We start from the raw sequence: 24,682 nt of genomic DNA, 5'->3' as shown, positions 1-24,682 counted from the left end.
TCATGTACCTTCACCTCCATCACTGTTGGAATATCCTCAGAGGAATACTTCCACCTGTCCACAGTGAGCTGGGTTCCCCCTGCTCTGGATCCCGTCCCCCCTTCCCCCCTGCCCTCCTCTGGGACTTAGCTTTACCAATCACTCCCTATTTTATCTCCAATCTCTCTGCTCCAGTGGCTCTTTCTCTTGAGCAGACAAACTAAAAAAGAAAGAAAAGAGAGGAAGAAAAACAATTTTCCTTCCGGAAAATCAATCTATCATCACCATTCTTGACCTCACAATGTGTTCGCTTCAAAAAATATTCTCTACTCCCTGTACTTTCTTATCATTCATTCACTTCTCAGTTCACTACTGCAATTAGAATTCCTTCCCTCTACTTTCCTGGAACTGCCAAGTGCAGTGGCCTAATTTCAACATTTCACTCCTCTGTAACAGTTTATTCTGCTGATTTATTCTCTTCTAAATGGCCCGTTGAGCATTTCCCTCATAGATCTTACAGCTCCTTTTCAGTGGTTCTTCTCCATTTTCCACCCCTCCAGTCAACAAATGTGTTGCCTCTTCTGGATAACAAAACCTGTTGAAAAATTGACAAAGCCTATGGTTTGTTTCCCTAGAAACGTATTTTTTTGCATAGTATCGATCAAGGTTGTTCGTAACACACTGGAGAATATACTCCAGCTAGAAGAACCAGAAAGGGCTTTCCTAAAATCTGCGGTGGTTCACATAAAGGTTTAGGGAATGAGAAACTTCCAGGAACTTTAAACACACAATGGAACTCCTCTGCCGGGTGAGAAAGCTCTCAAAATAAAAGCCACCACCCGAGCTGCTGGCACTAAAACTACAGCAGCTCTAGCAGGGACTGTGCCAGCAAAGTGGTGCCCTGCACCCTGCACTTCTCTCCTCGTGTAACTCCATCCAGAGGGAGTCCCTCACCAGGTCCACTGTCTTCAGTTGACCCAGTTTCCAATCAAGGTCTTTCCCAAGCCCATCTTCTTGGGCAGAGCCTAAGTCTCATGCAGAATCCTGACTTCAAAGGGAGTGGGAAATGTCTTTTCCACATTTCCAGCTCTGCACTGTAACAAGAGGTGAAGCAGGATAGTGTTGGGCTAGTCAATCTACTGCATCGCTGTGTGTGTAAATGTAAAACTCAAAGACTAAATTTTATCTTTCATTTTTAAAAAAATATTTTATTTATTTGTTTGAGAGAGATCACAGAGGGAGAAGGAAAAGCAGACTTGCCACCGAGTGGAGAGCCCAATATGAGGCTCAATCCCAGGACCCTGAGTTCATGTCCTGACCCGAAGGCAGACACTTAACCAATAGAACTACCCAGGCATCCCAAGAAACACATTTTAAATGTTAATGTTAAGTCTTCGGTCTTTTTTTTTGGTCACAAGTGTCAGATCACAGTTGAAATTGCCTTTAATAGGAGAAGGAATTTATTGGCTCAGACAAAAAGTTCAAAAATAGAGCTAGCTTTGTTAAAATGTGTTCATGATCTTGGGCACCAGAATTTGCTCACTTAGGATCTCTCTCATTCTCTTAGTTCTGTTCCCACTGCTTCTCTCTTAGGCAAGATCTCCCTGCACTGATTGGCCAACAGCAATTGCCTATTCATATTCCTACCAGTACAACAACCCCAGCAGACAAAGAGCCTCTTTTCCCAAATAGTTTTAGCAGATCTAGAGTGATGTCTCGTTGGACCAGTGAGTCAGGTGCTTCTCCTTGAATCAACCATTGTGACCTGGGGTTGCAGAGCTCTGATGGACCGTGTTTGAATGGTGTGCCCAGTCCCGAGTCCAGCATGGGAGGTGCATCTCTACATGAACAAGTTGAACTGAGGGATTGGAATAGAGGTGCTCCCCAGAGGAAATAGTATATTGTTTGCCAAAGGAGGGAGAATGGATGCTGGAAAGGCAAATTCAAGAGCTATCCCTTACACCAGAATTCTACTTCCTGCCTTCTGTTCCAGATTCCCTTTGGATAATCTCACTTACTTCTGTGGCTTCAACTACTTCCTTGGCTTAGGACCCTGGTGTCTGGAATAAACCTTACTTTGATTATTTTCATCCAATGAAATGGGAAGATCAAGTCAATAAAAGATATAGCCCACTTGAAAGGAAATTTTTTTAAAGATTTTTATTGGGGATCCCTGGGTGGCTCAGCGGTTTAGCACCTGCCTTTGGTCCAGGGCGTGATCCTGGGGTCCTGAGATCGAGTCCTACATCAGACTCCCTGCATGGAGCCTGCTTCTCCCTCTGCCTGTGTCTCTGCCTCTCTCTCTCTGTGTCTCTCATGAATAAATAAATAAATAAATAAATAAATAAATAAATAAATAAAATTTTATTTATTTATTCATGAGAGACCCAGAGAAAGAGAGGTAGAGACAGGGAGAAGACAGGGAGAAGCAGGCTCCATGCAGGGAGCCTGATGTGGGACTCAATCTTGGGACCCCAGGATCATGCCCTGGGCCAAAGACAGGTGCTAAGCCGCTGAGCCCCTTGGGCTGCCCTGAAAGGAAATTTTTAAAGGGATTTTTTAGAAGGAGGAGGGGCACTATCTTTTTCTTCCCGATCCAAAAACATATTAAACAACATTCTGAAATGACTCACACTCCTTCTGGTCTTCTACTGAAAATGGAATTGTTTGCTGTCATTTTGTCAACATGGTGGACACAGACATTTTTGTTGAGGAATATTTTTAAAAATGTATTTATTTATTCTTCTTCTTTAGGAACAGAATTCTTGATCCTTGGGCTCATCAATTGAGATATCTAATTTAGCTCATCTAAGGAAGTTTCAGTGGTCATATCTCACCTCAATTATCTTATTTCCCAGCAAGCATGATTTTGAGCAATTCTATCAGGGTTATATTTTCTCTTCTGTTAGTGTAGTTTATCTTCTGGGGAAGAGGCATACAGGTCTGAGTAGGTGACTACCTTAAAACAAGCTTCTTTTTTTTTTTAATTTTTATTTATTTATGATAGTCACACAGAGAGAGAGAGGCAGAGACACAGGCAGAGGGAGAAGCAGGCTCCATGCACCGGGAGCCCGACGTGGGATTCGATCCCGGGTCTCCAGGATCGCGCCCTGGGCCAAAGGCAGGCGCCAAACCGCTGCGCCACCCAGGGATCCCAAAACAAGCTTCTTAAAACATGTTCCCAAGATAGAGGAAACAGTGAATTATGACCTAGTGTTATCTGGTGGTATCCAAAAATGTTCCCAAGCACTATCCCCACCCAGACCCAGTTACTTAATATTCATTTTTTGTTCAATATTCCCTATTATAATTACTATCAATCTTTCAACAAATTAGAAATGTCTCAGTCGCCTGTCATCTCTCTCTCAGATCCAATTGGTCATCAAGTATTGTTACTACCTCCTGAATCTCTCTCAAATCTGTATCTTTCCATCCTCCTCTGTGCCTACCTTAATTAAGAAGGCCCTTTCCAGGAATTGTGGACAACTTTCTGGGACTTATAGCAAAAGCCTGAAATGCTTGTGTCCATTCCTTCCATCGCTGGAAAGGAGAACCAGACAAGGATTTGACTTTAGCTCTGGCTTTAAATCTGTCTCCTCCCGCACCATGGAACCGGACTCACCAGGAGGAAATCATTTTTCCTCAGTGTCATCTGTAAAATGAAAGGGTTAGACTACATAATCTCCAAGGTCCTTCCAGCTCAAAAGTTTTGGAATTCTACTTCCAACAACTCTGTCCACACCCCATTTATCTCACGACATTAGTGGGAAAATTAAAATTATTGTACTTTTAGTGCCGGTTGGAAGTGACACTGATGAATTCATAGTAATGAATCCTATCCCTAGAGATTTAAAGCCTCATAAGTCAGAGATTTCAAGCATAGTCACATATATTCAGTCCAGGGAGTAGGGCTTTGGGAACCATTTCTAGTCCCTGGGAAGGACTGGGGGACAGCTTCCAGGTAGGTCTGGAGAGCTAGTTCCAATCAGGCAGGCAGGACTTCAGAGAAGGTTGTGTGTCTGAGTCATTATTAGCCTCAGCACTAGAGCAACAGATTCCCAGGGGACCGGGCCAGGGCTCTTCTAGCATCTGGCACAGCCTCCTTCTCTTCACTCCTTTATCGTTTTCTCTTATTTAATTACTTAGATAGCAGGGGTAGGGAAATTGTTTTAGTAGGCAGCACCAGATTTCTACCAGTGAGACACCTGTTTAAGACAACCCCTGAACCAGACTGTCGGGGGACAGTGAGGGAGCGTGCTCATGTAGGAGGTGGGGAAGCCAAGGGGAAAATAGGAGTAGGTAGTGGAGAGAAAAAGAAACCCAAACAGCCAGCAAATATAGAAAAAGCTGCTTGGATTCCCAGCAAATGGCTGACTGGTGAGGAATACAGAAGCCCTGCTCGCCTCAAGGTGGGATGGACTTCGCAGTGAAATAAATTCTCCTGAGTTCCCTGTGGGATCAGGCTGAGGGAACTTTCCTGAAACTACCTCCTTGCTTAACTAGATTTCCAATTGGAAGGATGGCATTTTTTTTTAAGATTTTATTTATTTATTCATGAGAGACACAGAGAGGCAGAGACATAGGCAGAGGGAGAAGCAGGCTCTCTGCGGGGAATCTGATGTGGGACTCGATCCCAGGACCCCAGGATCACGCCCTGAGCCAAAGGCAGATGTTCAACCACTGAGCCACCCAGGTGCCCTGGAAGGATGGCATTTAGGCTCAGAGGACCAAGTGACCCCAGCTGTCACTTACATTATGTTAGTAACATAACACAACTGTATTGCTTTCTGGCTTTTTAAAATTAAAAATATATTAAGCCTCTGTACTGACCTGTGTTCACTACTACATATCACACTAGAATCCACAGAGATTTATTAGGCTTCTCACAGGGAGCCTGCTTCTCCCTCCGCCTGTGTCTCTGCCTCTCTCTCTGTGTCTCTCATGAATAAATAAATAAAATCTTAAAAATATATATTTAATACTGACTTTCCATAAGACTATTTAATAGAAATTTTTAATTTTCTTAAAGATCTTTATTTATTTGAGAGAGAGCATGTGAGAGAGAGAGAGAGAGCATGAGCAGAGGATGGGGTAGGGGGAGGAGCAGACTCCCCGCTGAGAAGGGAGTCTGACCCTGGGCTGGATCCCAGGACCCCAAGATCATGACCTGAGCCAAAGGCAGACATGCAACTGACTGAACCACCCAGGCATCCCCAATAAAACCTTTTAAAGAATTTTACTGAGGAACCCAACCTAGCTCTCCTTGCACATGGCTTGCCCCTCAGGTTTAAGCCTTAGCAGTCCTTTTCTAAACCTTGAAAGTTACCATGGAGGAGGAAACATGTTCACCCAAATGGGTGATAAAAAATTGAAAGCCATTTTGCAAACCTTTCAAACATTTATAACAGTTGAAATTAAGTTTAAAGAGTCTAACAGCTCCTTCTTTTCTTTGATCAGGGCAAGTGGATGTTGGACCCAATTTGCCTTTTTGACACGAATGACTCCAAAAGTGGAAACTCTCCTTTGTGTAGCTTTCATATATGAGAGCAGTCACTCAGAGGACAGCGAGTCTGCTAAAAGTGCCCTTGGCCAGAAGCATGCTACCCGGAAGGACAGAAATTGGGGCCCAGCCAAGCCCTCCCCTGCCCATGCTCAGCTGTGCCTGGGGCAGAGGAACCCTCCCCTTGCACCTTTCCAGCACAGGCTCCACTCATGTCTCTACTCTTTGTCAAGTGGGCAGCAGTGGTAGAGGTGGATTTCCAGGGGCTGGATCACCTTGCTTGCATTTTCTAGCACTGCAGGGAGTCCCAGGCTTTATTTTCTGTTCTCAGGCCCATGAATACTGTGGGATTCAATACAGTGAATACTGTGGGATAGGCCCTCTACCCTCTGCCCAAGCCACTCTCTGGAACTCCAGACCAGGGTAGTGCCAACCATTCTGGGCCCTGCAGGAGATCAGCTCCTCTAAGCATACCTCTGAGGAATGTCAAGTTAAAGCCACAAGCAGGGAGTAGAAAAGTAATTCTTTAAAGGTTCAGAGAAACAGCCTCATAAAATAAGAAACAAGTGTAGCTGGTAGAGCAATTGGGCATGTAAGTTATGAGACTATAGTATCAATTTTAATTTCTTTACTTTTTTTAAAATAAATTTATTTTTTATTGGTGTTCAATTTGTTAATTTCTTTACTTATAAACACTATAACAAAAATAACTTTTGAAAAGTGTTAGTTGGGCCTGATAAAATTAACCTCCCTCCCCTTCCCCGCATCCCTGAAATACTGCAATCCAATTATGATGCTAGCCACTCTGAGTCAGCATAGAAGATTCCACAGGTTAAGTAAGGGCATGGTCCTCAGCTGTCCTCATCTCAGATGCCTGCCACAGGTTTGGTCACCTGCACTTCTGACTAAATGGCTACCAGTTTGGGGGGTTCCCAAGACCTCTTCAGGGTTAAAGAGTTAATTGATAACTCATTAGAATGACTCAGAGAACTCAGGACTGTACTGTACTTAGAAATTATGAAAAAGGATACAAGTCAGGACCAGCCAAGTGAAGAGTCACATAGGGCAAGTTCTGAACAGTCTTAGGCACAGAGCTTCTGTGTCCTGTCTATTGGAATTGGGGTTGTCACCCCTCCCAGAATAACAATGTACTCATAACAAGGAAGCTACCCTCAGAAGCCTCAGTGTCCAGAGATTTTATTGCGGTTTCATTACTTAGATATGATTGATTAAACCATTGGCTTCAAAGTTGAACTCAATTAATCCCCAGCCCCCTTCTCTTCCCTGGGAATGGAAAGGTCAGACTGCAGTCACAAGGCTTGGGGCCCTAGGCTTCTAATCACATGGTTGGTCTCTCTGGCAAGACCAGTCCCATTCTGAGACACCTCCATAGCATAAACTCACATGTGGATGAGCAGCCCACTAGGAATAACAAAGACATTCCTATCATTCAGGAAATTTCAAAGATTTCCAGGTTATCTTTCAGGAAGCAAGACCAGATAAACTCTATTGTAATCCCTAACAACATTAATTTATTGATACAAGACTCTCAGGATAAATCTCCCAGAAAAAGCAGGTATTTTATGGATTTTTCCACTAAAAGAGAACAAATGAACTGTTGGGAAGATAATTCTGGGCTAAATGTCGTATGAGAGCAGGTCGTTAGGAGAATAAAAGACAAAGATGGCAGGAAGAAGGAAAACAAAACCAAAATGCACAGTCATAAAATAAATGATTAAAAAATGCAAGTGCTTGGGGTGGGGAAACTATAAACCATCAGGAAGAATGGAGCCAAGTAAGGTTTCACTTTTTATTACTATTTAAAGACCTATAGGTTGAGAGGTATCACTATGGGAAGACCAATATTCTTTTGAACAAAATGTAGGATGTGGACTTGCCAGTTGATGGGGCTCTCCTCCAACCACTTAAGAAGAAATCTACCTAACACCCACCGGGCAGGCACAAATTGATGGCTATGGTCATGCATCAGGCTGGTGCATATCTGCCAGATTGAGAAAACAAGATGTGACAAGAATCTTCTGAAATGTAGTCCCATGGGCAAAAGAAAGATTTAGAAGCTTGTTAAAAAACACATTACCATCTGGAAGTAAGTACAAGACATAGATCTATGTGAAATTGGTGTCTTGTGGGAAACACTGAGGTGCTAGCAGAGAAAGATCTTTTTAGATTGTCACTGTATTCTTGCCTGACAACTTGGACAGCCTGGTAAGTGAAGCAAGATTAGAGGCAAAGATGTCAAATGTACAGGCCTTCATTTTCTTCAAAGTGGGAAGTTTGAAAACTAAGCCTGTATATAGTGTGGATTTTTTTATGTTCATTTCATGAAAAGTGCATAAGTCTGTACAAAAAGGAATATACAATTTTCCTAAACATTGAGACCTTAATTGTACCTGTTTAATATGTTCTTCACTAAATATTAGTTGCTTCCAAACATACGGCATTTGGTATACTGTAGACTCCACGTTTAGATAACTATTTTTTCACAGAAACTTTCACTTCCCTGATAAGTGAAGAATACTATTATTAAAACTTTTAACAAATACACCAATATTACATCCTTTCTAAGGTGCATATTTTCATGATTTTACATCTCTAAAACTGGGTACTTATTTGAATCAGTGGTATATCACAATTATAATTGCAAGGATTATTTTTTCTTTATGATACATAAGAGAATATGCATCTATAGAAACTTAGATTGGATGAAATATGGGCAATTGCTTAAAATAATGTTATTGGATAAAACATTTAAAGTTTAAAGAGCCCCATTGTCTTGAACAGCTTGAATGCTTTAAGAACATGACAGGAATTAGCTGTCCAAATTCTAGAATTGTTAAAGAACCTTAAAAAGCACCTTTGGGCATGTAAATCTATAGCTTTAAGATATCATATGCTTCTCATTTAATCTCTTAATGTGCTAAGTTATAGTAATAGACTTTTTTATGTTGAACCATATTTCCATTTCTGGAGTAAACCCAATATGGTAAGATGAGCATTGGTTTTATAGACTACTAGATTCAATTTTCTAATAGCGTATATGGAAATGTTGAATTCCATAATAGAGATGTGGCTTTAATTTTCCTCAGATATATGCAACAAGGAATGGTTCCTCTTTCTCTTAAAGACATTGTGTTACATTGGAATTATCTTATCATTAATTGTTTGTTAGAACGTTGGTTCTGCCACCTGGTTTTACTGGGAGGAAGAGTTTTCCCTACTAATTCCATGTCTTTATAATAGTTTTAGGACTTTCTACGTTATCTATTTCTTCTCAAGTCACTTTTGGCAATTTATATATTTTTTGGAATTTACATATTTTGTCTAAAATTTAAAGTTATTGGCATGGCTTTATAGCTAGCACTCTTTATCTTTTTATCTTTGGCACACAGAAGTCATCTCTTGCCATTCTTTTTTTTTTTTTTTTAATTTTATTTACTTATTCATAGAGACACAGAGAGAGAGAGAGAGGCAGAGACGCGGTGGGAGAAGCAGGCTCTATGCAGGGAGCCCGACGCGGGACTCGATCCTGAGTCCCCAGGATCACACCCCGGGCTGCAGGTGGCGCTAAACCGCCGAGCCACCGGGGCTGCCTGTTTCTTCCCATTCTGAATCTTACTTGTATCATCTCTTTTTCTTAATAAATATTATTAGATGCTTTTCAAAAGAATTGATCTTTTCTTTGTTGATCCACTTTAGAGTATCTTTGTTTCCAATCTCATTACTTTCTGCTAATTTAAATCCTTATTTATACCTTCTAGGGGCTTATTCTGTTATTCTTTTTTCTAACTTCTTAACATTTGATTAAAATGGATTATTAACTCATTAATTCTAGCCTTTTATCTTTTCAGATCGAAGCATTTTAAGCTGTAAAATTCCTTTTAAGTAACCTTTAGCTATATTCCATGTTTTAATATATAATGTTTTCATAATTATGCACTCCTAATTGTTTTCTAGTATCTAGTATCCATTCTCATTTATTCTTTGATCCATAAGTTATTTAAAGGCACATTTAAAACTAAAAAAAAAAAAAAACTTTTTCCAAATGTATGGTGTGGTTTTAGTTATCTTATTTCTACTAATTTCTAGCATATTTATAATAAAAGAACATGTTCTGCATGTAACTGATTTTTTTTTAAAGCTTAAGGCCTACTTCATGGCTTAGGATGTAGCCAAGTTTCATAAATGTTTTGTTTGTGCTTGAAAAGAATGTGGATTCTCTAATTGTTTGATCCAGGATTATATGCATCCAAATATATAAGTGTTTCTCAAATCTTTATCCTTACTGATTTTGTGCCTGCTTGATCTTTCAATTACCAAAAAGGCCCACAAAACTGCTCTTCTGCTCTGATTGTGGATTTAACTGTCTCCTGTATGGTTCCCAGCCCATTCTTGGACCATGGAACTGAAAGTTCTAGGCCTCCAGGAATCAGTAATAACATCCAAGGATTTCTGGTCTCCCTCCTGTAATAATAGCTCAACAATCCATGTAGAGGAAAAAAAATGAACTTTGTCTGTCATCTTTAAGAGTTCTGTACAGGAGATTTTTAAAACTTTTATATTGCCAGAAACACGTAAGATCTCTAAGCCTCACTTTTTCATTGGAAAATGGAAATAATAATATCTGAGGTTGAGGGTCCCCAGGAAATGACACCAGGACAGAGATTTGTATTCAGGGAGTTTGTTGGGAAGTGTAAGTGGCCTTAGCAGAGAGTGTTATACCTCACTCCCTCATACCCATCAAGTTGAGCATGAACTGAACACATTAAGTAGTTGATGGTTCTTGAGCTAAGCCAAATGGCATGAATCTATTTTCTTTTTAAAGTTTTATTTATTTATTTATTCATGAGAGACACAGAAAGAGAGTGGCAGAGACACAGGCAGGGGGAGAAGCAGGCTCCATGCAGGGAGCCCGATGTGGGACCCAATCCCAGGACTCCAGTATCACACCCCGAGCCGAGGACAGATGCTCAACTGCCAAGCCACCCAGGCCTCCCATGAATCTATTTTCTGGCACATATAATGGATATAACTATTTCATGGGATGGAGAGCTGCAACTAGACTGTGACATCGGGCATGGGACCACTGGAGCACCTGGTAAGAGTTGTCCCTGACTGAGAGAACAAGACTCCTCTAAAAAGTGCCTACATCCCTTGGGTAACAAGCCAACATGCAGGCAGCTTCTGGTACTGAGAACAACTATCAAGGATTCTCAGTTACTTCTGAAAGGCCACTTTACACAGAGCATGGGGAATCTAGAGATCTCAGGAGCTGAGAAGGACATTAAGCTTACACACCTAGAAGCTAGAAAAGCATAAAATCTTAAATGATCTTAAGTGGGAACCCTCTTCTTGATGGAACACAAATACACATTTTGCTGCTTCCACCCAGGGAACAAGGAAAAGGGGATGTGTCTACAGCCCTAGGTCCTAGTCTTTGCCCAGACTTCTATTTGTTCTTGGGAATGTCCCTTTCTTCATCTTACTGCTGGTTCATGAGCACCTGACATATCCTGGAGTGTGCAGGAATTTGTGAGTACAAAGCATAGGTGGATAGGAAAATTCAAGGGCAGTTTTCCATTGCTTTGTTCTCTTAGTTTCGATTTATGACATTAAACTCTTCCTTCTGAGACACATGTTTTTAACTCCCCTTTGGCTTGCAGTTGCTTCCTCAGGATTCTATACATTTGGCTTAAAGTTCTGTGAAAACAGCATAAAAGGAGAAAATTGTGTATGCCCTTAAAACTCTCCCGTGAAGGGTCACAATGGAGACCCACGTCTATCAGTATGTTCAGTGTGGCCAACTACTCTCTTCCTGTCAGAAATAGATGAGTTTCTCGGATTGAGTTTGGCTGCCATGTCAATGAAAATGTTATTATCATTAAATCCCAGAATCCCACATCCCCCTGAGGGCAGAGAGATGCTCATTCTGTGAGAAGTGCTTAGGAACTGAGGCTGATTCAGAGCACAGGCCTTGCTCGTCTGTGGCTTGAAATGGTAGAAGCTATTGCCCACTTGCTTAAATTATTTTCTATCTCTTAAACCGATACAGTAACTTTTTTTTTCAGGTTAAGGACATCAATGATCTCTCTCTACTAAGTGGGTGTACTAAACCCCTCAGCTACCTGCCTTCAGTTATGGTTGTGCTATTTCTTACAGCCAGTTGTTTGGTGTCTCAGGGAGTAAGCTCCTTTCCAATTTCAGCACCACTGTGTCTGGTCATTGTTGTTTTAGCTGCCAACTCTCCAACCAGCTCAGCTACTGTCCTTGACTTCTTCCACAAAGACTAGGCTTTCCCCCTTAGTCTCTCCTAATTGTATGTAGGCTTTTCATTTCAAAATAATGTGTCTCAGAATAAGACACTTAAGACCACCTTGACTCCCATTTGTTTCCTTGTTTGTATATAAGCATACTTCACCACTCTACACCTCCACCCCATCCAAGAAGTTCCTATTTATCTCTATGTATATCAAAGCAAGTTCTCTGTTCAAGAAATTTCAACTCCAGCCCATAAAGTTTTAATCTTTATAAATGCTTTTTTTTTTAAAACAAGAAGAACTAAATGAACATAAGCAAAAAACATACTATGTCTTAGACACCTACATTTCTGAAAGTTAATAGTGGTACAATCACTCTTCTAAATTAAATCTTATCATTCTAATGTTATAGAATAGGAAAATGAGTCTCACAGAAGTTAAGGAAATTGCCTGAAGAACAGATAAGTGCCCAAACCATAATTCAAACCCAGATTCTGTTTGGTTTCCAAATTTGGCCTCTTTTTACCACACCTTCCTCCTTCAAAGACTTTAGGGTAAGTCTAGCATCTATGAGCTTTAGCCTCCTCATTGCCTCATTAAAGGGAAATTGAATTCAGTTATTTTGAGGTGCTTCTATGTTGATTCTAGGATAAGAGAAGAAGTGAAAGGGAATTAAAAGAGACTGTGAGAAAGGGGGAGGCACAACACAAAGGGAGTAGAAGCTTTGTGAGTTTCTTCTGCCCTTATTTGTGGTTCTATCGATGTATATTTACCCTGCTTCCTGTGACTAATCAGATCTCCCTTTGGAAGTTTACCCTCACATTCTACAGACAGATATAAAATTTTCTTGTTATTTAAGAGAAATACAAGCCAGCGCAGTGTGAACAAGCCTATTTTAAGGGAAGTATATTTCAAAAAAAATTATGCAGTCATCGATAGGTTTTTTAAAACATAAAAGGGCACAGCCTCATTAGTCTTTACACTGAATTTCAAAATACTCTGGATTTGAACTGCTGGACATATAAAGTGAAAATATAGCCCTGTTAAAAAGAAAGCCACAGTCCAAAATGGCCAACCTAGGCCAAGTCACCAAACCAGGACTTAGTACCTAACCTATGCCTCCCCCAGAAATTGTAAGTTTTAACTGGTCAGTTGGAAATTTTCTCGTCAGCATCAGAGGTTTTCTGCCACATGGGTCCTCTCCATCTCCCAAAGGAAGATGGGGTCAGCCACCTACTAAAACCCACAGCCCTTCCCCCTAAGGGGAGGTGACCTTGCATGAAATAATCTTTTTTATTTCTTTTACTAATAGGTCTTTGCCCCACTCTCCTTCCTTTGAAAACCCTCTATTTCATACAACTCCTTCAGAGCATCTCTCTACTTGCTAGAAGGGATGCTGCCCAATTCATGAACTGTTTAATAAAGCCAATTCGATTTTCAAATTTACTTGGTTAAATTTGCTTTTTAACATCCCCCCCCCCCCATAAAATAGAATAAAACCCAGAAAACAATTCTTTAAAAAAAAAGACTCCAGTTGGCTGCTCCTATCACAGATCAGTTGGCCTCACATGTGCTTATGAGGAATGGAGATTTTCTGAGTAAAAGGCTCAGAAATCAGATCCACATCAGAATAACAAGGCTTTTGAAAGGCAATTACCCAAACCGAACAATAATTTTTCACTTGTTTACAAAGTGTGAAAAGAAATACAAGCCACCATTGGTTTTTCCACCAATTTCATGCACGTACATCAGACTATCATTATCACCATCATTAGTATCAATTCTAAAAATTAAAAAGGTTGGAAATAAAATTCATCCTGGAAAAATAATAACCAAGAGAATTCACTTTAAATGTAAAGGAGCAACAAAATTTATTAACTGAATTAAACACAACAGTTAAAATGGCAGTGTTGTATTTTCATTTTAAGATGTTTGAATGAAACGAGAAAAGTGCTATTAGTCCAAGCTTCTTACATTCATTAAAAGAATGACTATCAAAAACAGCAACATGCACAATGATACATATGCACAAAATGGAGTTATATCAACAAATATACAAAATACCCAAAATAAAAATATTTACAGGTTTAAAAATATAAACATTGGTTCATTTATCCCATTAAATCATTGGAGTGGAGAAAGGAGAAAAGATCCTATTGCTATTTAGAATCCTTTTTTAAAACAAGTTTTAAAAACATAGAGTAGTTCTAGGAGACGATTTTTGATGTTTGGGGGGAATTTAACATTCTATTATAAAAATAATATCTATAAACCTACTAACAATTTTCCTCCTGTGCACAAAAATAATACAGCCAGAAGCTTGTCCTCAAAGACATGCCTGACTTTCAGAAAAACTAATTATAGAAATGGAGTTTTTCATTTGGGTCTTCTTTGTCATTATTTTCAAATAACCTGCAATTAATTCCCTATATTATACTGAGATATTTCATATAAATAACTTGGTCAAAACCTGAAGTTAGTAATGAGCCTGGTAGAGAGCTGGAGTCAAGTAAAAATGACAAAAATTTACTTTGCCTAGAACATCAAAACCATTTTCCCTGATGTTCTTGATAAAACAACTACTCTCCGATCCTTCATGTTCAGTTAAATTTGTCCTAGAAGCAATAACTCTAACTTTGTTAGAGTTTCTCTTCCTTTCTTTAGAAATAACTATAGTGGGAGGATAAATGGTTGCAATGCAGATGTTTGAAAAAGTTCACTAATTCCTTCAGGCTACCTAGGACCATTTCATGTTATGTTACAAGTTTTTACTCTCTGTCCACTCTGTTTATGCAGGCTGACCAGATATTTTTAGTATCTCTTCTTTAGCTTATTAGACATTCCAGGTAGGTATCTAGAAAGTTTAATATGTCTCCGATAACCAGTCACTTCAGCTATATTTTATTAGAAATGTTATGTTCAGGCAGCCTGGGTGGCTCAGCGGTTAGCACTGCCTTCAGCCCAGGGCCTGATTCTGGAGACACAGGATCGGGTCCCACGTTGTCAGGCTCCCTGCATGGAGCCTGCTTCTCCCTCTGTCTGCGCCTCTGACTCTCTCTCTCTCTGGGTCTCTCATGAATAAATAAATAAAATCTTTTTTTTTTTTAAAGAAATGTTATGTTCTCACACAAAGCAGAAAGTCAATCCACCAATTATTGAGTAATTACCACAAATGACCTCAGTTTACATTTCAGTAGAATGACCACCTGTTATTGAAATCTTCTACCGAGTCTCATTAAAATGAGGTCTGAAATTAATTTTAAAAGCATTTTACCAAGTGTAGGCAGGCCATATATTAGGGAAATAGTCTCGTTAATTGTGACCATGATGCAATTTCAAGTGAATTTTCCCTAAATACTGGGAGTACTAACAGAATCAGAATGGGAGAAAATTCAGGTTGCAACCTGCTGGATTCACTACTAAAACTGTGTTTGGTTTTATTATTGACAGAACATATATCAGATCACAAAATCTGTATGTAGACCTGTTTGTTTGCAACTCCAAAGTAATTGATGAATATAGTCCACAACTTTGACTGGCCCAGGTGGGAAGAAAACCTGCTAGTCTCTGACCTCTACCTTTTAGGCTTGCTTTTGAAAAGCCATCAAAGAATCAAAAAAAAAAAAAAATACAAGTTCCTTTTAACTAAAATAATCATCAGTTGGATGGTACCCACAATTATAAAAATTTGGTTTGGCTCTTGCAGTTAAGAACTTTGATCAGTTTCTTAATTAAAACAAGTTTTACAGAAATTGATCATATGGCTTTAAAAAAAGATGTAGAATTAAAGCATAAGGTATATAGTTAGGTTTCTGATTCAAATTTTGTCTGTTACTTATGAAATGGGTGACTTTGGACAAGGTATTTCACCTTTGCGAGCATCATTTTCTTTCTCTGCAGGATGGAGCCAATACCCAGCCTGCATGGTCCCTGTGAACAGTGGTGATAATAGTGTAAAAGAAAGCACAGAGCATCATCCCGGCGCAGGGCAAACACACAGTATATGTCAGTTATTTTACTTTAATATAAAATACTCAAATTTACGATGACTGACTTAATAGGTCTTCAAAAAATATTGAGTGAATTAATGAATCAGAAAATATGACCTAGGATGCAGTGGCCATAGACAGAATGTAGGATGCACTACTTTTTAAAGAGCCAGGAGCTTCTCTCTGAAGTTCAGAATTGTATCAATGCAGGGATCTACTACTCAGCTAGTAGATATTTAAACAAACCACATGGAACACCCAGAGCAAGGCTAGACTGGGCTTATTGTGGAAAAACAAGTGCAACGTGCTTGGAATGACTGACATCCTATAGGGAAGTATCACCATGACAACAGATTTCTGTCTATATTTTTTATGTTAACCTGTCTATATGTTTTATGTTAACCTCAAGGAGGAGAAGATACCATCAAAAGAAAGCAGAGTGTTTGCCTATTAACTGTGCCTGGTTTCTCTGCCAGTGATATGACCACCATTGTCTCCAACACAAAACCAATGTTCGGCTTCATGACATGGGTTAGCTTTGTTCCTATTGGAAGTGAGCTGGTCATGACATTGAGCTTAGCTCTTGTGTTCTTAGCTCTTGTGTCACTCTAAGTTACTGAAGATTTTATATTTCCATCCCAGAGGCTAGAAGAAAAGAGAAAGAAAGAGAAAGAGGGGAGTTGGGAGGTGGGTGGAGATGAGATGGGATGGGACGGAAACAAAAAGCATGAATTAAAGATGGCACACTGGGGAAATAATATTGCCTCAACCCACGCAGCTGCTAAGAGGACCAAGTAAATATTTGTAAAGCTCCTAGCAGTCACTGGCATTTAGCAAGTACTCAACACATGCTCATCATTGTTATAATTACTATTATTGTTTTGAGAGGAGTTTGTGTGGCTTAATCCATTCCATTCATATTCAAGCTCACCCCATTCTGCTCTATCCCACAAACCATAAGCAACAAATGCAAAAAAAAAAAAAAAGTAGGTAAAATAAAAGATGTTTTTAATGACTGTTAAGAAGGTCCAGTCACAGTATGACCATGTGTGAGCTCCAAACTGCACGTGTTTTTATATAGCGTATGCCCCGTAAATACAGGTTGCATCGAATTACAGTAAACATTGGTCATAAGAGTGCGCCCAGTTCCCATTCTGGAGGCTTTGTGACTATTTTAATCTTTGCTTTTTTTCAGTTTGAGAAAGAACGCCTTTCCATAATCATGAAACCATCATTCTGAATCACTCCTTAAAAAGCATTATCTGGAGTGAGATGATAACATTCCTTATAAGCAGCTATAGTTGCAACAAACTATCTCCGCTAAAGCATTAGCACAGGGCAAAGGCTTTAAGAAGCAATTTATGACAGCCATCACAAAATCCTCAGAGGCACTCGGGTGACTGCCCTTGAGGGGAAGCCACGCTTAGGGAGGGGGAGCTACTGACAATGTTACAGACACATCTTTTTATGAAGTAAATGCTTGCCTCTTGCTTTCCCACACAGGGTGTATAAGCCACCAATCTGCCATGCTAGCTTTTGGTCCCAAACTGTCATGAATATTTGTGCATAAGGAATCAGAAGTTCCTTAGGCCCAGTTTCCACAAATAAGAATGTGTGTTGCAGTTCATTGCTCCATCTGGCGAAAAGGGAGGGAAAACAGGTAGCGCCAAGGTATTCAGGTTTCTCCTCTTATTTCATGCAAGTACTTCTAACTGGTCATTCCCAGTGGTGATAAGAGGCAATTGTGGTGCTTTCTCTTTTTAAGAGTATAAAACTCTTGAATTAATTTCTTAAGAAGGATAAGGGAAGCGAAGTCTATGTGGCTAAATTGGAACACGCCTCCACAGAAACCGAGCACAGGGGACCAGTGCCAGATTATCATCGTTCAGGAGAGAAATCTGGAATGACAATCAAGAAATGTGTTCCACTACACCAGTGTCAAAAGATGCCACCATCATGAGAAGCGTCCCCTTATTGCTATCTCAGTAAGCAAACATGGTGGGGACAGGACAGAAACTACCTCAGTCTGTTTCTTCATGCAAAGTTAGTGGCAAAAAGCCTCTGAAACCTAATCTGACAAAGATGTAAATAATGAAAACTCAGAAAGACCAGTCGAAGAAATCTGGATACCTAATATAGTCTTTTACCTTCATAACTGTGTAAGCAAAGGGTTATTTGAATAGTCATCCATGTGCAAATGCTTCAAAACTGCTTCTGAGACTAATGACAAAACCCTTGAAATCCTACAGTAAGTTATCACTCTCATAGACATTAAACACTTTGTATTTAAATAAGCAGATAATTAGTAGAAAATTTATCTTACGGATAAAAGTCTTTAACGTCCCATATGTCGTTGTTGTTAGGTAAAATAATAAGAATCTGTTTTCTCTTGCAATTATTGAAAATGCTATCATAAAATTTCTCCCCGTCAGTGCTAATGGAAGAATAAAAGCCTCCAACTGCCATTAGTACTGACGCCAGAGTAGTTCAAGTAACATTGTCTGTGTAATGTAGATATTAAAGTCAGGCTGTCTTTGTGCAGAGCTATTAAACTCACTGATAAATTCAGGGCCAACGATTGATTTGACTTTTTCCTCTCTAATTTGTCCAGCTCTCTGACTAAAGAGACCTCATCAACCCCATATCTCAGAATCATATACACACACAGCAAAGGGGTCATCAGCCCATACTTAATCCTTCCCATTAAAAAAATCAGCAAGTATGGCCAAATTAGGAAATGCATTAATACTAATTAGAATATAAATATTAAAATGCTCAAAAAAAAAAAACAACACAAACAAACCCAGCAATCTCCAGGAATACGAATGAGAGAAAGTAGCCCTTGGCACAAAAAAAAAAAAAAAAAAAGCAACCACAAAGCCTTATTAGTGGGTGGAAAAGGTTTAGTTGCAGGCTTCCTGCATTGGTCCTGATTTCCCATCTAGCTACTGACGCCACTTAATTAATTGCCTGCATCTTTCATTTGACTTGTGTGGGTGGAATTCTTAAAGATAGAGAGTTTTTTAGAAAATAGAAAGCATATGGAAAAAAGAATAAAAAGAAAATATTTTATATCTTGTATAATGGGTTAATTGACAGGCAAGGGGAAATGAAGGTAAGCTTTGCTGTCATTTTCCTTTACTTACAAAAAGAAGACACAGCCTAGTGGTATAATTGCAGAAATAAGTCCCCAAAGCCATGAAAGCAAAAATAGTTTGTCTCAGCTAACAAAATAGATTTATCAATAGATTGCCTTTACCGTTATAATATTCCCATCAGTACTTCAGGTACCCTTAACTTTCCTGTACAATTGAACAGATGAACAAATATAACTTTGTCGTGGAGTCACACAGAGGAGAATATAATCCTCACAAGAAAATGAACAAGAAGAAAATAAAGATCCTTTGTTTTAGGGCTAGGAATAAAATTTACGTTCTTTACATTCACTAGGGGAAAATGAATGCATTCGGAGTCTAAATAGTACTATCAGCGTGAAATCAAATTTAAATCCCTTTCTCAAGACAGAAATAATTTGTAAAATATTTCCAAGTATACAGTAGATGCCTTTGTCTGTTAGTTTGTGCACAGTTGAGTGCATAAGCACGTGTGTGAGTGGCTTTATGAATTCCTCGTGGTGGGTTCAGAGTGCTTGCTTAAGGCTATGTCTGATTATAGGACCTCATCTATATAAGGAAATTAAATATTAAAACAGTACTTTGAAATAACATCAGGGATCTGATACAATGCAATAAAAGCCGATAATCTGACTAATAAGAAGATCCAACAAATCTCTACCACCTCTTCTAATTGAATCATTGCAAATTTAAAATGGAGAACAATTTATGCTACTGGTTCAAATTTGTTTGTCTTTGAGGTCCGTTTATTTTGTTTCTTTTGTATTCTTAAAATAGATTTCCATATACATAACTTGCCTCTTTCTTTCCCTTATGAAACAGAAAACAAGCTTAGAAAATGTAAAATATCAGTTCATCACTTAGGCAATCTCTCTGGAAAATGGGAGTTATATAGAAGTGTTTGTGCCATTCATATACATGCAGTGTTGCTTGAAAATGTCTAATCTTCCTGATACCATGAATCAACTCCTAGTAGAAGCTCTGGTCTTTTGATTAAGCACACTGAAGTGCATTTCAAAGAGAATATTATATAATCATTAGATGCTAATAGCATTCTAGGAACTGCTTCAGTTAATCGCTCAAACTATTCAGGCATATGGTAACCCGTTCTGAAATAAATGTTTCGTCTAAAAGAATAGAAAACCTATACAATATGGAAACCACTTTTCAAAAAAGAAAATCTTGGCATAGAGTGTTGACGATATGTATGCTTGCCAGTGTCATATTCTGAACATACCTGTCTCAATCATAAGTCTATAAATCAAAAGTCAAATAACATGGGAAACTCTATTTTTCTTTTCTTTTTTTTCCCATATGTTCCTCATTTGGAAATCCCCATGTTGTAGAATGGTTGAATCCAAAATTTTTATAACCAAGGTAAAAAAAAAAAAAATCTCTGAAAACCAGGATTGGGGTGAGAAGTAAATAGTCTCTTACCCAAGACAAGACAGAACCATTTCTCTGGGACATCAACCACAATAGACCCTTTTCTTTTTTTTTTTTTTCTCCTGCATTGAGAGCCAGAGAACCCATATAAAACAAAAACAGAATTTCTTTAGGTTACAGTACATAAAAGAACATCAGTGGTTCGTGGACAGTTATCATAACTAGTTATAAAACCAGATTTTAAATCCGAGGTTACTGACAGATTATAAAATGTTAACAGCTGGATAAACTGTAAAATATGCATTATCTACACATGAAAAGGTTACAGTTTATAAATGCTAGAATACTGTGTCTATTGGCATTTTAGTGGAATCTTTCCCTGATCCTTATTTCTTCACTGGGTGGGAAAGAAAAAGAAAAAGAAGAAACCTGCTCTGCTGAGCTTTTTATTTCTCCCCTAACAAATGGTCTACACCAACCAAACCAAAATGCTCCTTTATTGTCCTAGTGGTAGATATTGACCTATTTGCATACCCATCAACTGAAAGTAGGCAAGTTTTCTGCCAATGAACAACCCCTTCTGCTCATCAGGTAAAATACCTGGCTCTTTCAGCTCTGTAGGTGTTTCCCACACAGTGATACAGCAAAAAGTCTTTTTTCTTTTCTCTCTCTTTCTCTCTTTCTCTTTTTCCTGGAAAGAAAAAGGAAAAGAAGGAAGGAAGGAAAGTGTCATGGAAGAAGGGGGGCTCCTCTGGTGCTGGCAGTGGTTCCTCCAGGCCCTGTCTGGACGCTGGCACCGCCAAACATCATGGCATGATGCTCACTTGGGTTTGGTTAAGTCCTGTTTTCTGCAAAGGCAAGTAAAGGTGACTTCCAGGTGTTCAGTGCATCAAAGGAAAAAAGGAAAAAAAAAAAAGATGTTTTTAAAAGGCAAAAAATTAAAAGTGCTTGGAAATCATTCTCGGGTAGCTTATTTGAGCGGAGAATCCCATGTGTAGCACCCCGTCTCTGGTGTATCCGGGCCCTGCTGGCGTCGCCGAGACCTCCTCGGTGTGGGCTCTGGAGCAGGGATGGCCCTACAAGCCTTTCTTTAGGGGAAGCAAGACCTCTGTTCGTGGTTTCCAGGGCGGGGGGGGCGGGGGGGGAGTTGTATTCCTTGACCAGTGGTCCATCCACCTGGGCTTCGGAGACCTCACAACTTTTTGGCACTGTCGTGGCACGCCGCGGCCCGCAGGGTGGTCCCAGCCAAACCCCGGCTGCTGACCCTGCGGACCAGCACCTTGGAGACTGGGATTTTGGTTCTGGGCATCTCACTCCGGACTGGCTGCTGGTGCACCACGGGATGGCTGGACGGAAGGCCCGCCAGGTGCTTGATGCTGATGGGGATTTTGGAGTCCTTGGGCAAAGTGCCAGGTGTTCGCAGCGGGCAGGTGATGGTGACCGGAGACACAGGCTTCAAGCGGGCCGGGCCGGGCGTCTCGTCGCTGGCGGGGCGGGCGGCGGGGTCGGCGTGGGGGTCGCGGGGCGCGTCCCCGCTGGGGCTCTGCCGGGGGGCGCTGGCCCGCGGGCCGTCCTCCTCGGGCCCGGGCCCGGGCGGGGAAGCCCAGCAGCCCTGGTCGCCGTTGGGGACGGCCGCCGGGGGCTCGCGGCGCGGCTGCGTGGGCTGGTCCGGGGGCTGGTCCGGGGGCGGGGGCGGGGGCTCGGGGGCGCCGCGGTCGAGCCTCGGGTGCCTGCCCGGGGGCGCGTCCCTGGCCCCTTCCGCGCCCCGGGCGTCCCCGCCCGCCCCCGCCCCCGCCCCCGCCCCCGCCTGGGCCGCCTGGGCCGCCTGGGCCGCCTGGGCCGCCGGGCCCTGGTCCTCGGCCTGGGCCAGCATGTCCCAGAACTCCTGGAGGTAGGTGTGGTCCAGCTCGTCCGGGCTCGCCATCTCCTCCCCTCCTCCTTGGTAGGCCACCACGCCGGCGCTCCTTCTAGGGGGGCCCGGCTGCCCGGGCCCGGGGCCATGCTGGGCGCGGCCGGGGCCTGCCTCGTCCTCGGGGTCTGCGATAATATCTCCGCAGCCTGTAAGAGAGTCAAAGCTTTTCAGTGAAGTCACGTCAGAAAACATGAGACAAATAGGCTCTGCCGACGGGTCTGAGGGCGGGTCGACGGAGCCGGGGTCAGGGGCGCGGCCGCCGCCGCCGCCTTCCGAGTCGCCGGGGCGGTCCCCGGGGCTGCGGGGGCTGCGGGCGTCGTCGGCCGGCCGGCCCTCCCCAGGGCGCAGCTCCCGGGCGGCCCGGGGCTCCTGGGCTTCCCCGGCCGGCGCCGGCTGCCCCCCCGCGAGCTCACCTGCTGGCCGCGGCGGCGCGTCCCCGCTGGGCTGCTCCGGCGGGCTGGCGCGGGCGGGCGCGGGCGCGGGCGCGGGCGCGGGCGCGGGCGCGGGCGCCTCCTCCTGGACGCACTCCAGGCTGGCGGTGAGCGAGCCGGGCAGGATGAGGCCGCCCGGGGCCCCCGCGCGCTCGCCCTTGGCCTCCGCCTTGGCGCGCTTGTCCTTCCTGTGCCAGCGCATGCTGCTGAACAGCCCCTTGAGCCCTCGCTTTTGTTTGCCGCCGGCCTTGCCCGCGTCGGCCGGCTCGCCCCTGCCGCTCTCCGGCCGCCCGTTCTTGCGCAGCAGGGAGAAGAAGCTGTGGGACTTGGCCACCGAGCTGCCGCCCAGGGAGCCCGCGCCGGGCCCCGCCGGCCTGGGGGGCCCCGGGTGCGGCCGCCCCCCGCCTCCGCCGCCGCCTCCGCCGCCGCCTCCTCCGCCGCCTCCGCCGCCGCCGCCGCCGCCGCGGTCCCCCCCCCCGCCGCGCGGCTCCTCCTTCCTGCCGCTCTCCAGCACCAGCACCTCGGCCAGGCCGTCGTGCGTCCGGCTGCGCACCATCCCCGCCGGACCCGAGCCTTTCCCGTCCCCTTTGTTTCGGACCCCAAAAATGCTGGGCATGGTGCCACCCGATCTCCTCTTCTTGAACAGTTTGAAGGCGGCTTTGTTAATCCTCCCCGACGGCTGCTCGGCGGCCGGCGGCGTCTCGGCGGCGCAGTCACAGTGCGAGTCCATGTCTGCCGCGAGGGTCCCGGCCCCGGCCCCGGCCCCGGCCTCCGCCTCCGCCTCCGCCTCCGCCTTCCTCCTGCAGCCCCCCGCGGACGCGCCGCCGCCGCCGCGCTCGCTGACAGCCTGGCCGCCGCCGCCGCCGCCGCCGCCGCCGCCGCGGCCCGCGCTCGTCTCCATGGAAACCGAGCGGGCTGAGCCGCTTTCGTCAGCGCGGGCTCGCGCCAGCCCGCTGTCACCCGCGCCCTCCATCAACCTGAGCCGCTCGCGCCGCCGCCGCCGCCGCCGCCGCCGCCGCAGCAGAAGCGCGCATCAAAGAGCGTCTCCCCTCCCGCCCAGGCCTTATATAATACCCTAACCCACTTCGGAGCCGGCTCGGCTTTGTGCTGCACGGTCTGCGCGCGTGGGGCAGGGGCAGGGGCAGGCGGCAGAGCCTCCAGGCGACTGCAGAGATTAGAGCCGTCATGATGGAAGGCAGACTCCCGCCCGCCTCACCCACCTTCGGGTCCCTCCTCCTCTCCAGAAGCCCGGTGGTGGATCGCAAAAACCACCAGCACCCCCCCACCACCACCACCACCAAAATAATAAATGAATGAATGAATGAATGAATGAAAAATAAAAAAGGAAAAGGACAAAGAAATTCACCCCCAACACAAAATGGTCATTGCTCTCAGCGCCTCTCCTGGACTTCACAAGTCTTTGTGTCTTTCCCAAGCCTTTCACCTCTGTCCTTATCACTTGGGCACCAAGCCCAGCAGGCATGGAGCGTGTCTTGTTGACATCTGTGGCTTGTCCACTGCTGAGCCACAGTCTCCAGGTCGATGTTGAATCCTTAGCACTGCGGTTCCAGATTCTTGCTGCAAAAACACCAGCCATCCGCCGAATACCAATTAGCAACTCTCCGCAAGCAAAGAAGTGCAGTTAGTTCTGTAAACTGGAAGGTGACTGGTCCTCAGAGGCAACTGTGGCTTTTATCCCACACTCCAGGTCCTGGGGCTCAGGTCACAGAAGCCACGGCCTAGCCTGCACTTGATCACAATGGATGAGTGGAGGAGAGAGGACACAGTTTGAGAATCTCAGGTCCACTCCACAGGTGGTCCTTGGAGTTCAGGGTCTGCCTTCTTTCCCCTTGGGCAGGACAAGGGCTTTACTCCCGATCCCTACTGCTGCCACCCCCTACCCACTTCCACATCCCCAGGGCTTCCTGCAGCCCCCTCTGGGACAGGGAAAAGCCTGGCAGGGTCCCTGAGTGCCGGGGAGTCTCTGCAATTGCTCTGACCCACATCATCTGGGCAAAAGGGAAACCTTGCCCCAGGGAATGGCCCGATCTGGGGATCTTTTCTGTAATCTGACTT

General features: G+C 43.4%; 1 protein-coding gene and 1 long non-coding RNA gene across 3 annotated transcripts; one reads left to right on the top strand and one right to left on the bottom strand.

Annotated features, from left to right (window-relative positions):
* Positions 1-6,307: 6,307 nt before the first annotated feature.
* On the top strand, positions 6,308-9,116 carry LOC118354937 (uncharacterized). The gene is made up of 3 exons (XR_004816409.2): positions 6,308-6,362; positions 7,365-7,586; positions 8,947-9,116. It is a non-coding gene; the product is annotated as an uncharacterized LOC118354937 (long non-coding RNA).
* Positions 9,117-13,600: 4,484 nt separating this feature from the next.
* AMER2 (APC membrane recruitment protein 2) lies at positions 13,601-23,507 on the bottom strand. 2 transcript variants are annotated; one of them, XM_025462693.3, is made up of 3 exons: positions 23,090-23,507; positions 22,589-23,038; positions 13,601-22,321 (listed from the first exon to the last, which is right to left on the bottom strand). In XM_025462693.3, the coding sequence occupies exons 1-3, from the start codon at positions 23,505-23,507 to the stop codon at positions 21,456-21,458; spliced, it is 1,734 nt and encodes a 577-aa protein (XP_025318478.3). In that variant the 3' UTR covers positions 13,601-21,455. The 2 variants fall into 2 exon arrangements, with proteins under 2 accessions (XP_025318478.3, XP_025318477.3); XM_025462692.3 differs by having other exon boundaries at positions 13,601-23,038.
* Positions 23,508-24,682: the final 1,175 nt, after the last annotated feature.

The sequence above is a fragment of the Canis lupus genome, chromosome 25 (genome assembly GCF_003254725.2).
Source record: "Canis lupus dingo isolate Sandy chromosome 25, ASM325472v2, whole genome shotgun sequence".
NCBI classification, from domain to species: Eukaryota; Metazoa; Chordata; class Mammalia; order Carnivora; family Canidae; genus Canis; species Canis lupus.
This window is presented reverse-complemented; position numbering and strand designations above follow the sequence as displayed.

Bases quoted from the DNA above. Each gene is read 5' to 3' on its own strand.
- AMER2 (XM_025462692.3), bottom strand. From the start codon at position 23,507: ATGGAGACGAGCGCGGGCCGCGGCGGCGGCGGCGGCGGCGGCGGCGGC. The intron at 23,039-23,089 runs GCGGCGGGGGGG...GAGGCGGCGGAG, and splicing joins CGGCAGGAAGGAGGAGCCGC to GAGGCGGCGGCGGAGGCGGC.